The sequence below is a fragment of the Trifolium pratense genome, linkage group LG2 (genome assembly GCF_020283565.1).
Source record: "Trifolium pratense cultivar HEN17-A07 linkage group LG2, ARS_RC_1.1, whole genome shotgun sequence".
In the NCBI taxonomy this organism is placed as follows: domain Eukaryota; kingdom Viridiplantae; phylum Streptophyta; class Magnoliopsida; order Fabales; family Fabaceae; genus Trifolium; species Trifolium pratense.
In genome coordinates this window covers 59879778-59895563 of record NC_060060.1, presented here as the reverse complement: position 1 = coordinate 59895563, position 15786 = coordinate 59879778, and the positions used below count along the sequence as shown (strand labels likewise).

At 34.6% G+C, this 15786-nt stretch overlaps 2 protein-coding genes across 3 annotated transcripts; one reads left to right on the top strand and one right to left on the bottom strand.

Annotated features, from left to right (window-relative positions):
• Positions 1–265: 265 nt before the first annotated feature.
• Positions 266–4585, bottom strand: LOC123909250 (RING-H2 finger protein ATL65). Of its 2 annotated transcripts, XM_045960056.1 has the most exons (3): positions 2377–4585; positions 2226–2257; positions 266–1600 (listed from the first exon to the last, which is right to left on the bottom strand). In XM_045960056.1, the coding sequence occupies exon 1, from the start codon at positions 4236–4238 to the stop codon at positions 3138–3140; it is 1101 nt and encodes a 366-aa protein (XP_045816012.1). In that variant the 5' UTR covers positions 4239–4585; the 3' UTR covers positions 266–1600; positions 2226–2257; positions 2377–3137. The 2 variants fall into 2 exon arrangements, with proteins under 2 accessions (XP_045816012.1, XP_045816011.1); XM_045960055.1 differs by lacking the exon at positions 266–1600 and having other exon boundaries at positions 2115–2257.
• Positions 4586–8754: 4169 nt separating this feature from the next.
• On the top strand, positions 8755–15572 carry LOC123909249 (PP2A regulatory subunit TAP46). Its single transcript, XM_045960054.1, has 9 exons — positions 8755–9020; positions 9108–9230; positions 12897–12983; positions 13130–13234; positions 13617–13778; positions 14089–14124; positions 14205–14276; positions 14609–14889; positions 15073–15572. The coding sequence occupies exons 1-9, from the start codon at positions 8925–8927 to the stop codon at positions 15320–15322; spliced, it is 1212 nt and encodes a 403-aa protein (XP_045816010.1). The 5' UTR covers positions 8755–8924; the 3' UTR covers positions 15323–15572.
• The last annotated feature ends 214 nt before the right edge of the window (positions 15573–15786 follow it).

The following is a 15786-nucleotide window of genomic DNA, read 5'->3' as shown; positions in this document are numbered from 1 at the left end:
CAATTAACATTTTAAAATACATCAAAAAAAAATTAAACCATTTTTGCTTATATGTCCTTACAAATGGAGTAAGTCTTCTTTGCATTTATATTATCTACACTTAACCCATTATTAATCAGTGCAAGATTTATATGCGTGTCTCTACGGGTACCATCGAAAATAAAGCACTTATGTTGGAGAATGATATACGCGAGTGTGTAAATGGGTCACTCCTTGTTAAACGGAGTGTGTAAATGTGTAATGTGCGCCGAAGCAGTAGAAGATGAGATGCATAATTTTGCGATTGATTGTTGAAAAGAAGCAAATCAATATTGGGATAAACGGCAGTGATACCGACCTGTAGCAGGCAACTTATTCTTATGTTATGTTCGTTGTGTTGGCAGGTTTGGAGCATTTGTCGCAGCAGCCTCTCAATGCTAAAGTCGCATGTAACATGGCCTTGGACACAGTTAGAGACCATTGGTGTTGTTCTCAGGCACTTGTTGAACAACCAATATCATCATCATCATCACACACTTTAGAATGGAGAAAGCCTAGTCCAAACTCTACGAAATGCAATGTTGATTGATTGTACTATTTTCTAGGTGGAAAGTCGGTTGGGTATTGGAATTTGTTTTCGTGATAGCTTAATTAGGCCATCTTGTCGAAGCTCGCACAATGGTATTTCCCTTTAATTACTAGCTCGGTGGCCATATGTGAAGCCACGATCTTACAAAAAGCTCTTCAAATTGCGGTAAGTAGGCTTTGAAAATGATTGTCAAACGGTTGTGAATATGATGCTTAATGGTTGTACTTATGATAATAAGCTAGGTGTTTTGTACTGTTTGAATTATTTACTTTGGCTGTAGAATACTTTCATGAGTTCATATATAATGGAAGACGTCCAATCCTATGAAAACATGTTAGTTACAATATAGAACTTAAGACTAAGACGTATCAGTTCATATATCACAAATAACATCCAAATCCAATAACTGGATTCAGGATTCAGCTCAATTTATCTGCAAAGCATATCACAATTCACAAGTGATATATACTTTTTCCGGAAAAAAACCTCTTGAAAGAATTAATGATGAATTATTGATTACATATGTTTATCAAAATCAAAAAAGGCCACTGACATGAGAGTATATGGTTAGCTTTTGCTAACTAGAACTAGAATACAATGTTACTGTACTATGTTAATACTCTTGGTCGGTACTTTGTAGTACTCCTAGTACTATATTAGTGTATTACACTATAGCAACCAACAGCAATTAATAAGGAAGAAACCAAACAAATAAATGGCGACATAGACTTTGAATTATTTCAGCTTTACTGCTTTAAAGGGTCATGCTAAATCACTTATTGTTGGCATATCTTACTGTTAGCAAATACTAGTATCATAAGACACTTATTAAAAATCTAAAAAGTATTTCTTTTATACAAAACTTCTTTTCATTAGGCAAAGAAACTTACTAGTACGATTCATTAAATAGTAATCCTATCGGTCCTATATATAAGAAGCATTTCATTTTTTATGTTCATTGTAGTATTGGATTCAAATTTCACTGAAAAACTTTACATGAGAAATAATCTATTCTCCTTCTAATACATACACCTGACACAAATAAAAATAACTTAGTTTTATTACAAAAGGAAATCATCTAAACTAGATATAATACTCTTTTACATTGGTTTACTCAATCTTAGATCAAATTTAATGTCCTTAATCCTAATTAGCCATCACAGTTTTAACAACTATTGAATCCGCTATAAGATTAATCTTGAAATTGACATAATATCTACTATTTATACTAATACTAAACTATTTCTTAAATAAACAACTCTAGAAATCAAAATTCTCTTTTTGTCTGAGAAGGAAATGTCTACCTACTGGAGCTTCGACCAACCACCACCGGTAAATTCCGGTGCAAAGAATAGCCCCACTCCTATATCCTCAAATATTCAATTTTAGTTAGCTACTCACTCAGTCCACAAATTCGGATTAGTCAAAATAGAACTATGTCAAATGAGAGATTACAAAAATCGAAACCAAATTATCTTTTTATGGGAGAGTCATATTGCCATATTTCCAAACTCATGTTGATGTTGGTACACAAATTATATATTTATCTGGTGTTATGTGCAGGTTATGTATTGTTTTGTATGAAGCAAAAGTTATTAAGACAAATATATAAAAAAAAAAAAATTAACAATACATACATTCAACGAGAAACACTTACGTCAAATCCAGAAACAATATAGAAATAGAAACCTGTCAAAAAAAAAAAAGAAAGATATAGAAACACGTCATGACTCATGCAACAAGTTGCAAGCAACAACAATGCTAATAATTATTAATCAATTAATTAATTTTATACAAAATAAACGCACCGCTTATTACTGCTTGAGATTCTAGAAACGGCTGGCGTACTACATGCAGCTGCAGCCGGCGGCGATGACCCATACGCAGTAAATCCAACAATCTCACATTGTTTCTCTCCAAATCTAACGGTAACCATTTTTCTTTTCTTAGTTCCTCACAAAGTAATAGTAATAGTAATAGTAAATGCTAACTTAGCATTACATTACGTGCAAACTACGGAATTAGCATTAATTAATGATTAGTACTTTTCTTGGGCCTATTAACTTAATGGGCCGGGCCTTTATTGTCCTCTTTCTTTAGGCCTTAAACTCTTCCCACCCCAGCTTCAACTTCAGCCTCCACCATCTCACTTTCCCACTCCTTAATTGCAAAAACAATCAATAATCCAATTGAGTACCAAGAAAGTGGAAACACACAACAAATTTGTCAAATTCACATTTAAAATCACATTTATGAGCACAATTAATTCACCCCCACCACAGTGTCAGAAGATAGGCACATGCAAATCTCTCTCTCTCTCTCATCAACTTTGAGAGAAAGCAATTAATTACAAATTAAATGCTTTTTCCTACCATTCATTTAATGACTCTTTAATGACTCTCTCGTCTCGTCTACAAATATTGGCAGACCAAACAGAGCACACGCCACCACCACCATTTAATTACTCCTCCATTCATTGACTTCTTTAACCAATCACATTCTTCCACGTGTCTTGTCCTCTTCTCTGAAATTAATAACCGTAATTCAATTCCCAACCTATTTTTTCATCTCATCGTCGCCGGTTAAATCTCTCCGGCGAAAGTAACGCCTCTGGATCACCGCATCTTAACCGACTCGATGAAAATACCGCTGCTGAAGATCTCAAAAACATCGGACTCGCTATCGACTTACTCCTCCGCCATGAACTTCCTCCGTCGGCGGCGTACCGATTACTCGACTCCGAAAACGGAAAAAAACCTCTCCGACGGAAGAACGGTGATTTCATTCCTCTATAATATCTGAATGAAAACACTCTCGACTTCCCAAGGGAGCCAAACGGCGACGGTCTTTTATTCCAGAAACCGGTGGTGCTACCTCTCCGGTACCGCCACGGCGAGGTTGTAGCAGGATCAATTACCATCCTCTCCGACGGTAAAGTCCTCTCAAATCCAAACGAATAAGATCGTTTCAAGAGAAAATCCTGGCGTCCGGTAAAGCGATTTTCATCAACAGGAGAATGAGGAGTAATCTCCGGAAGCGGAGAAACAGAATTATGAAAAGGAGTATCAATGTGAAGAACATTAGTTTGATCATGAAAAGAAGGAGGAATTCTGGCAGCCATAAGAGGTCTAAAAGGAGAATTAGAGAGAAGAAGAGAACGACAGAGAGGACAGTTAGCGTGAGAACGAAGCCAAGCATCAATACAATCGAGATGAAAAGTGTGAGAACAGAGTGGAAGAGTACGAACATAATCGTGATCTTCGAATTCGAGTAAACAAACGGCGCAATCACGGAGAGATTCTTGTTGTTGTTCGTATTTAGTTGTGTAGATGAAGAATGGAATTGTTTTTATAACGGATTCGTCTAAGCCGTAGGTTAGTGGAGTTTCGTAAGTAGTGGAATCGTATTGGAGGGATTCGATGTCGCCTAATGAGGAGGAAGGTGGATGGCGATGGAAGCGTTGGATTAAACGGTGGATGGGAGGGGATAAGTGGCGAGTTATGAGACGGGAATAGGTTACGATGACAAATGCGGCGGCGATGACGACGACCATTGCTATTAGAGGTGGACTGAAGTCTACTGCTGCTGCTGCTGATGATGATATTAATGGAGATGGGGATTGAGAGTGATGGTGATGCATGGGTGGTTGAGCTGGAGATATTATTGTCATGGTATGGTATGGAGAGGGAGTAGGAGTATTTGATTTGTTGTTGAAAATTGTTATAGGGGGAGGGGAAGAAGAAGAAGAAGAACAAGGGATACAAAATTGTGTTAGTGAGACTGAGACTGAGAGTGAGAGAGACTTCTTTGCTCTCAAGCATGGAAATTGAACAAGAAGAGAGACTGTGTGTGTTGTGAAATTGAGTTTGTTTTGTTTTATTGGACTTTACCATAGGCTTAAGTTTCATCAATGCATTGCCAAGTCAATTGAATAAATTCTGACCGTCTATAAACATACTACTCTCTGTCAAATCACAATTACAGTACTAAAAAAAGATTAGAGAAATTAGAGTTGTGGCAAAGTGTATTTTTAAAACATGGATAAATTGTTTTGTAAATAAATAAAAAAGTATAAATTGATTTTGTAAATAAAAAAGTATAAATCTAGCCGTAAGTAAGTTGATTTTGTGTTGTTTTTAGGGTGCCGTGAGTCATGTAGCAGTAGAGCTGTAAAAAATGGGCTATTAGCCGACGGGCTTGGGCGGATCGGGTTTCAAAATATCTAGCCCAAATGAAATTGGGCCTTTTTGGCCCAAACCCATTAGCCCAAATTCAAATTGGGCTGGGCCGGGCTTCGTGCTAGCCAATTATCGAAAAATTTATGTCATTTTTGTAAAAATAATATCAATTGAAAACATAAAAAATTATTATAAAAAATATAGTTAAATGTATAAGTATAACAAGAAGGGTTATATTTACCTAAAACTTTTAAAAAAATTAAGCTTATAATTTATTAATTTGATTTAATTTCTTTTATAAGAATCAAACCTGAGTTTAATTGATATTTAGTACTGATGTAGAAATTATTTACACTTACATACAATTATACCTCAATAAAATTGATAATTATGAGGAACTAATACATCAAAGTCATATATAAAAAAATCGAATTGATGAAAAAATAAAAGGAAATGGGTCGGCCCGGCCCATTAGCCCACATGGCCCATGGGTCAGGCTCATTAATGTGTAACCAATAATAATTGGGCTGCGCCGGGCTAGCCCATATATATCGTCTAGCCCAACGGGCCAACCCATATATATATCGTTTGGCCCACCGGACCAGCCCATTTAACAGCTCTATGTAGTAGCATGGTATTTATTTGTCTTTTTATCACTATTTGTGTAAATGGCATGTAAGTAGTAATCTGGTTTTGTGCACATTTTATGTCAAGAAGTGGTTAATATATTTGTCTCTTTAGTTATTTCAAAAAAATAAAAGCTTGTTAATTTGGGCCACCGATCATTTATATCAAATGGTGAAAAATTTAGGTCTCACATATAAAATCTCATCAAAGTTTTGGATGATTAACACTCCTCACCTTAAAATTCAATTTTGGTGCATAAAAAACAAACAAATCGAGGGACTCGGAATGACACTGCTAAAGAGTTTTGGGAATAATTTATTATTATGAATGACGTTGATTAAAAACTAATTTTTCAACCTTGGATTACCATGGTAGATTAACCTGTCTATAAAGATTTTGGATTTACTCATAATGATAAAAAATATATATGGTCTTGTTTCGGAAGGTCTTGGGACATAGCATATGTTTTCTCAATTAAGGTTTTTTTTAGCAAAAGATTGAATTTTCTTGAATTATCAAGAATGATAATTTCAGTATCCGATATCAATCTTAAACCAAATGTTGGAATGAAAATTCCAAAATGAACTTAGCAAACAAAATAAAATTAAAATCTTGGTACCAAACTAAGATGGTATTATTGAAATAGCCTTTATTTTGATATCCAAAACAGTAGATAGAAGAGAAATCAACCAAATACCTGTAACAGTATTTCTTTTGACAGTTTCCGGTGTGCATCTTTTTCAAAATTTGATGAAAATGTCAAAAGAGGGCGGAACCTTTTAGATTATTCCCAGTTAGCTTCATGTTTTGGGCCGAGCATAGATGCTCGAGCACCAGAGGATGTCGAATAAATACGTCCCGAGCAAGCCTACCATGAAGAGTCCGCTAGACTTGCTCGACTCTCCAACGGTCTGATACTCTTGCGTATCGTAACGGCCGTAAACCGGAATGATGAGCATTTACTGCACATCAAGGCTCCAAGCCGTTTTCCGGCAGCCACTTGATGGCCATTAATGCCATCAAGGGCCTTGGCCCTGCGCTGGGGGCTATATATATGCGACTCCACTTCATTCACAAGGTACACATATTCTAGCTAAAAAAACCTTCACTCCACACTTAAACTGACTTGAGCGTCGGAGTGCCTGCAGGTACACAACCCCCCTCCGCTTCAACAAGGGTTTCGCAACTTCAAACGCCGGCGCGGTCGCACATTTCTGGTCAAGCACGATCAGTGGCGCCGTCTGTGAGGACGTAAAGCTTCCCAATTTCCAAAAAAACCAAAAGCTTCCATAAAAAAAGAACAACTTTGCGATCAATGGCTGGCGTCAACAACCACCAGGTTCCGGAGCACGTGGCGGAAAACAACGTCCAACCAATGGACTATGCGCCGTACCGCCCACTTGACGGCCAATTCGCCTCCGTAACGGAAGATAGCCAAGGAGGGCAAAACATGCGGTTGTCAAATAAGTGTGTTGTTAAGGTACATTTGAAGTTTACAATGAATGACACTCTTCTATCCTGACATTATAAAAAATAATATGATATTAGAAGTTATTGCGAGCGTTTTAATAAGGTGTAGTGTAGTGTAGTACCCTTCATAAAAGTCTATAAGTTTCATATTTGAAGTTTAAATATGGTTTTCACAATATTTGGTTGACAATGATTTGAATGATTTGGAAAACTCGAAATGATTGAATGTTTAATAATAAATCATTTGAAAGAAATCTTGTGCTTGATAAAAGTATTTGTTCGTTGGTGGTTTAAACTTTAAAGTGAGATTAAGATTTTGAGTTTGGTTTTTTTACCGTGGAATTTAAATTGTATGGTTTGTTTGGGTTTGAGGATCTCTTAATTTTGTTCTTTGAGGATGTGTGCTACTCCCTACTATTATTGTATGTAGTCATAAGTAATCTGATTTTGTGTTGTCTTTTACTCTTTATTATCACTATTTGTGTAAATAACAGAACTTGAGTCTGTTTGACAAAACCAATAAACTAGCTTATAACTTATGTATTATAGTTTATAAGCTAAAAGACCTGTTTGGTAACAGTATTTTCAAAAAGAGTTTATAGTTTATTTTTCAGATGTTATTTCAATTAGTTTTTGAGTTTATAGCTCATCATATTTTCTTCCATTTTTGCCCTTATTATTTGATCTAAAATCCATTTTTACCTTAATAATGTATTACTTTTATAATTGAAAATAAAATAATAACTACACTACGTTACAATTTCTTTTTTGTCAACACCAGTACTATGTTACGATTTTTAGTTTCTTCCCTACGCATCAGCATCCTGTTCATTTATCTATTTTATTTTCTTAAGTTTTACTTTAATTTTGGTAAATTTTCTTACATTTTATCTCCATTATATATTTATATTTGTTTGGTCATGTTGCTGCGCATCCTGTTCGTTTTTCTATTTTATTTTTTTAAGTTTTACTTTTATTTTGGTAACTTTTTTTTACATTTTATCTCTATTACTATATTATTATATTTCATTTTGGTAATTTTAAGCAAATCCAGTCGTTCGTTTTCCATACATCTCAAGTATAATATATATAATAAAAACACATTTATACTATTTGTTTATAAACGAGGAAAATAAATATCTTGAGAAAAATTAATGAAGATAAATATTCATTTGTTCTGAAATAAAATTAATTAAAGTAAATGACTGGATATAAATATCTAAATTCTAAGTGTTTTAAATATTAATTTGATATAAATTTTATTATAAATTAAGGATGTCATTTTTTTGTCATTTTATATTTATTAGTTAATTATCAAACACTTCAATTAACTTATAAACTATAGGTCATCAACTATAAGCTATCAGTCATCAGCTATCTTATCAAATATTTTTTCCAAAGAGATCACCCTTATCTCTTTACTTTGTGCACATGTCAAACTAGAAAAGTGGTTAATATATTTGACTCTTTAATTATTTTAAAAAAAAAGTTATCAATCTCGATCACCCATCATTTACACCAAACATCATGTCTAATAGTTTTGGACGTAAAATGGTGAAAAATTCATGTCTCGCATATAAAAGCTCATCAAAGTTTATAATGATTTTAAAAATCAGTCAAAAAGAAATTGTTGGACTATGAAGTTGCTAAACAGTTTTGGGATAATTTTATTACTATGAATGACATTGATTGAAACTAATTTTCCAATCTTCGATTACCACGGTGGATTAATTTTAATCTTCAGAGGGGTGTACTTGGTATAAATGATGACATTCATTTTACCAAAAGTCTTTCAAAGTTTGGATAAAGACAAACTTTGTACCAAAAAAAAAAAAAAGACAAACAATATGGTCCATTAGATTACTTTAATGGTCTAGATTTTATGAACCGAGTGTAACTGTGGGATATGATATGACCACAGCAGCAAATCCAAATCCCAATTTCTGGATCTCTCTCGAATTCGATAACATATTTACTTTTCTTTCTCATCATTTCCCATTTCAACCCAACCCATAATCACTTCTTCGACAATTCCAATTATTTTCACCACAAAACACAAACTGAATCACAAATCTCACACCATGGGCGAGATTAAGATGGAGGACATGCCATTACCGGCGCTGTTCGAACAAGCAAGGAAGATCCACGCAACCGCCACGGAGTTCGGTGCTGATCAGGTACCTACACCTATACCTACGCGTGTTTTCTCTTCTTATTTTCTAATTTCGTTTTTGTGTTGATTAATTGAGTGTGAATTTGTTCAGGAGCTTGTGAAAAAGGGATGCGAAGCCCTAAATAAATGCGAAGACATGATCAATAAGCTTGCTTTGTTCTCTGCTAATGAAACCAAAGAGGATATTAGCACAACCGATCTCAAGTACATTCTGGTACTTTTTCTTCTAATTCTTATTATTACATATCAAATTTGTTGTTTGATTAATTTTATGATGCTATTAGTATAATTTAGTTATATAAGATTATTTCTTATAGAATGTATGAATGAAAGTTAGCTAGAATTGATAACCGATGCTAAATCGTTTTAGTTTAGAATAAAACTGATTTAAGTAAACCAAGTGATTGAGCTCAAGTGGTTAATGAGCTCCCCTAGGACGAATCGTTTGGTAGAACCCGAGTTCGGTTCCTGGTGAGAATGATTTTTGGCCATACTTTATTTACCTGGAAACCATAGGGTTAATACCAAAAAAATAAAAATTGATTTAAGTAATTGAGTACATGATTTCACGGGTCTTGAAGAAAGCCTAATGAAGTGTAACTGCAACTTTGTTACAATAAAACGCTATTACACAAACAGGAGTGACTTATAACCAACAAGTGTAAGCTGTGTGTCTTAGTATTAAGATCACTTCAATAATATGTAATATGAAGGGATTCTTGTAACACTTCAATGTTGCGGGATTTTCTTTGCTGTGCAAGACATGAACTGAACCCTTACCATGGTGATTAACCACTGTTCTGCGCAATCCTGGTGCTAATCGCAATCTAGGTCTTAGTACTGAGATTACTTCAAGAATATGTATTATGGTCGGGTTCCAAAACATAGTTCTGTATCATAATTTTTTTCATATGATGCTAGATTGATATGACAAATTGATTCTAATAGGAAACAAAAGGAAAATGAAAAAGAGAAGAAGAGGGAAGTGAGTCTATTATTATTATTATGCTAAAATGTTTTCTGTCTTTATGGATTTCGAAAATCTCATGTATGGTTCTGTAGAGTGGCAGTAAGGATGACTTATCTGTCAACTTATCCACTAGTACCCCTAAAACACCAAACTCTGCCTTATGCAAGTTGCCAGAGTATGCTTAACCTCTGGATTTGAAACCACCGCTTATATACCTGGTATTGGCCATAGAGTTCGAGAGAAAAATAAAGCAAGTTGTTTACCATTAATTGGTTACAGGAAAGTTATAGTATGTTGGAAATATAACAAACTCAATTGTTTGCCGATCACTTAGCAACCATATATATTTTAATGTAGAAAATTTCCGTATCCAACAAAGGAGCTCCTGTGGGTGCTTTATATGCTTAATGACAACTCAAATAAGATTTTAGCTTTGGTAAGACAACACAAATAATTTTACCAATCTTACTTTACTGTGATTTCTTTAGAGTTTAGACTCTCCAACCGGTTCCTCTTCTGAATCACTTTGAAAAGAAAAATTGTTTGAAGGGGAGGGGGGAGACAAAAAATGAAGCTCAAATATGCACTAATAGCATAGCCACTTCAATTTACTGTATACATATATACTTTCTAAAGTAAATCAAACTGTCTAATGATTAGCGCTTTTTTTTATGGCCGAATCCGAATGTTAGTTTTTCTGTGATGTTATTGGGGGTGGAATTCGAACCTTGCCCCTTATAACTCTCAACTCCTATATCCCACACCCCTAGCCACCCATATAAGTCCCCAACAGTTAGGATGTAATTCCTTCATGTTGTAAGATACATGAACCAAGTTAATCTCAATATCTGATCAGCTTTGGAGGTCATGGTCTCCTCAGGATTTGATACCTCAACAGGCTCTTTGGTATTCTCTTGATGAAAAATCACTCTCGCATGTTTTTATGTCCATATTTTTCAGGCTTCCTGGTAATTGTTTACCATTAATGCTATAAAAGACAAGCATACGAATCATAATGAGTAGAGCATAAAGAAAAATCATAGATGTGAAATTAGAATCTTAGATTTTTTTACTTAAATTTTTGTCTTTTGTACGGTGATCCATTTTTTGAACCTTTATGCTTTTACCCAGAACTGCAAAACAATAAAGAAAACCGGCCCATGAAATGGAGACAACACAATGACTATGAGGTATAATACCATGTTAATTAGCCAGTCTAGATTCAGTTCAACAATTAAAACCTATATTTATTAAAACAAGATCAACCTATATTTATTAAAATATTAGACAAGATCAACCTATATTTATTAAAACATTCAGTAGATTAGAAAATGATTAATTCCTTCGATAGAAAGTTCATTCCTGTCAAATTAAGTGAATTTTATCTGGTTTACTTTGCAAAACGTTGCTAGTATATTGTAGCATATTAGTAGGGATTCCTCCCAGAAAGTTTTATCTATCAATAGAGCTTCTGATGCTCTTAAGGAACAATCCTAACACAAAATACAATCATTGTTATTGATGCTAATAAGCTCAATCTCCTCTGGTTTATTTTGCAAAACGTTGCTAGTATAAGTAGCATACTAGTAAGGATTCCTCCCAGAAAATTTTATCTATCAATAGAGCTTCTGATGCTCTTAAAGATCAATCTTAAGACAAAATACCATCACAATCATCAATATTAATAAGCTCAATCTCCTCCCTATGTCAAGAACATGATCAATTTCCCTCTTATCATTCACAGCTGAAAACAACATGTCATAATGAAGTAATTTTTTTTGGTAGGTCGTTTTAATATAAAAGTCCTGATGACTTAATATAGACTTATGATTAAGAAGCATGCACAGATAAGAATTTCACATAGATCAAAAGATCCAAGCTACAGCAAATCTTAAAGATATAGTCTTATAATCAGAGAGCAGTTGACCCTGCACTTCCACACCCAAAGCAGTGAAAATCAATATTCAATCAAGAAGTTATTTGAATTGAGATTTTTAAGCATTTCTACAAAATCATTAATTGGCCTGATGCCAGTGGCAGGACTATGATTTGTTTAAGTAAATGGACAATGGAGTTGTGAAAAGGCCAATGTTTTGATGGCTTTTTAGGCCACAAAAACATATATAAGTGACTGCAGGGTAAGTATTAAATTTTAAAAAATATATTTTGTTTCTGTAAATAAAAAATACTGGTATTGCCAGCCTATTACTTGCAATGTGAACCACCATTGATAGCAATCGATGAAGATATATGAAGATACTGCCACACTCTCGTAATAGTTGATTCATCCTATAAATATTGAACAAATAATAGAAAGCAACAGTTAAAAGAAATGGAATTGAACACGACAGTTTGCCTGTTATTGATATCATGAAAACTATTTTTCCTCAATTTGGACAGAGGTTGGATTGCTCAAGGATAAAATGTGGCGTGGTCATTCTAATATACAGTATTGTGCTTGCATTAGCTGGTAGAGAATACACAAATCTAATATAAAAAGATCCAACCAATATTATGAAATCTGCAACTGAATTAAACTTTCAAAGATTTTAAAATGCGGGAATAATCTTAAAACAGGAGAGTGTGGAAGGTTGGGAAACGAGTGAACTCCGGAAAAATTGATTACATTGTTTCCTATTAAACACCACTTAGAAGGAACGCGTGCAACGACCAGCACTGTTAAATCAAGTATTTATGCATAAATTCTATCATGAGTATGCAGCCCTTTCACTTTAGTATCCTAACGTGTACTAATGTGGTAAAGCTGGACAAATGCACTATGGGATTTTTTTTCTTCTTTCTTTTCACGTGTTACCTTCCAAATACAGACTACTGAAGATAACTGATGAATTATTAATTAATGTTTATCTACTTTTACCATTTATCAGTTTTTTGTTATAATTTCCACAGGTGCCATATTATCTTGCTGAGTTGACTGAAAAAATAGCACAGGATGACAGGATACAGATTCTAAAGGCTTCCCAGGAAAAACTGAAGGTGAGTGCTGATCCATAGAAAGGAAACACATGCCTCGCTCCCAACAACCAATTCAGCATGATATGCACAATTCTAGTTAATTTCTGTAATATTATTTTAATTAATGTCCTTTTATTGAATCTCTTACCGAAATTTTTTTTTTTTAGGAATTTATTTCATTTTGTGAGGCAATGGAGCTGGTCCCAAAAGAGGAGTTAGAATCTTATATACAAGGGGTACCAAAATCTGTTGCTGATCAGAGGGCCAGAAAGGTGTTACTTTTTTTTACAATGCTATGATATGATTTTGGGTCTTGCTAACTAGTGCACCCGGTGCAGGTTGCACTAGTTAAGGAAAGAGAAATAAATGAAAAGATATGTAGTGAGAAAAGCAAAATTTAGACTCTTAAGGTGTATGGCTATACAATTTTCAAGAAATTTTTTCTAAATTTGTACTCTTAACTAGTGCCTCTGGTGCACTAGTTAGAATTTGCCTATGATTTTTAATTTATTCAATTCATACATTGTATGTTTGTATATTTAACTCTTCTTACCATTATTCCCTTGATTGGAAAATTGAACAAGAAAATTTGAATGAAGAGCATAAAAAATGCTTGGAATTAATTTGTTTAATAATTTTGTATCTGTTGTGCAGATAGCTAGATTTAAACGACAAAAAGCTGCAGAATCAAAGTTGTTGGAAATAAAAGAGCGGAAAGAACGTCGTGGGCGTTCTACTAGAGCAGCTGCCTTGTCCACCCCTGTTGAGGCAGGAGAGGAAGAACTATTGGATGACGATGGAGAAGAAGAAAGAGAGGTTTGTATCTTGATCAGATGCTTATTTCAGCTCAGTGCTGCTAAACTCCATTACTGCTACTTTATTTAGGGTTTATGCTGTACAATTGTTTCCCTGAAAATCTGTTTTGCCTGATGGATTTATCTACCATTAGATGGGGGGCTTAAAATAGGCTTATGGGGACCTAAAGCGGTCCTATATGTTGTCTGACTAGCTTGTACATAAAATGGACTCTGGCAATTTCACACTTCCAAAAATATATCTATATTGTATAAACATTAAACAATACCTGCTCATTACGCCGTTCACTTATTTTTCTTCTCTTTTTCAGGCTTGGAATACTAGCATATCTTTGGCGATCTGTAAGGTTGGTTTATACTTATGCAACATTTCCACATGTTGAATCTTCTATTTCCATTATTCTCATGGTTGTCTTGAAATGTTCAGGCATTTGATCTTTTGGAAATGATTAAGAAAGAGGAAGAGATGCTTTCGGCTGTAAAGGATAGACAATCCAAGGTAGTAAAATGCTTAGTATCCCTACTGAACCACCATAACCATTGTACCTTGTTGGCCCTGGTTTTATTGTCACTATTTTATATTGCCATTATTACAGTGGAGATCTTTATGGAAAGTTAACGCTTAAAGAGCTGTTATAACCTGGCATAAGTTGACTCTTTTACACTTTTACATTTCACAAGCTAATTCTATAATATCAGGCTTTGTAGAATATACTTGTCATGTGAATCTATGAGACATGTTCTGTTTTAAAGAGGAATGGGAAATTGTACTTCTCTGCATGATTAAATCTGGTTTTATTCACCGTTTCTTGTGATTATGCCATGTTTTAGGATGGGGATCAGGAGTTTTCTAAGGATGTTATGGATGAACGTGCCAAGAAAGCAGAAGCTTGGCATCGCAATGCTGCAGTTCGTGCACAGTATACTAAACCATCTCCACCAATTACATGTGCTACCTTCGCTCAAGATGTTCTGGAAGGAAGAGCACAAGCCTCACAGGCACATGATCACAAGCACCAACCACTAATATTTGGGCCACAAAGTCTAGTAAATGGAAGTTTTACAAATGAGAGAGAAAGACTGGCAGCTCAGGTCTTCCAACCCAGCCATAGGTACATATTTATCCCCTTGATCAATAAATTGCACATTTTCATAGCTCATGAAAGGCTTTGGTATAGGCAAATACAAAAATTTCTTTAAACAGGCTATATGCCTGAAACGAAATAAAGTTCAATCCCTTTTCAGTAGTAACATGAACGTTTTTTTGAGATGCTAAGTTGAATATTTTGTTGAAGGATGCCAACTATGAGCATTGAGGAAGCAGGACTTAAAGAAATGGAAATAATGAATAAATGGCAAGAAGACACTGCCAGATTCATGGAAGAAGCCAATTCATCTTGGCATAATGATAGGAAGTTTAAGCCAGGTGAAGAGGAGGAGGATGAAGATGATGAAGCTGCACAGGATAGAGCTAGAGCTTTGGATGATTGGAAGGATGATAATCCGCGGGGTGCAGGAAATTCGAAGCTTACCCCTTGTGGCTAATTGGATCTAATCTTCCCAGGTTGAAAAACATTGAGCTAGGGATAAATCTATGATTGTCACGAAATCTTGTTACTTATAGTTGATTTGCTCCTGGTATGTTTTCATGATTATGTATAACCTGGATATTCACCTGACTACTTGTGTATATTTTTTGAGTGCGGCGTAGGGTTCTACTTCATGTCACCTCCTATTATTCGATGTTTTCCATCTTCACACGGATTTATAGAACTCAGTTTGTTTTATTTGCCAATTAGCTCTCTAACCAGTTTCAGCAGAAGTGTGATTTCCTCAAAAAACAAAAATGATGTCTTTATAATGCAACAAAACATTTTTTCCTCCAGATAATTACAATATTTTGAAGTTCCTCCTCGAATTTCACTTTAGGCCATCCATTTTATCTCAAGTCATTGGAGAACTACAATGAAAATATGTTATTTTTTTTAGTTACACAATGAAAATATTAA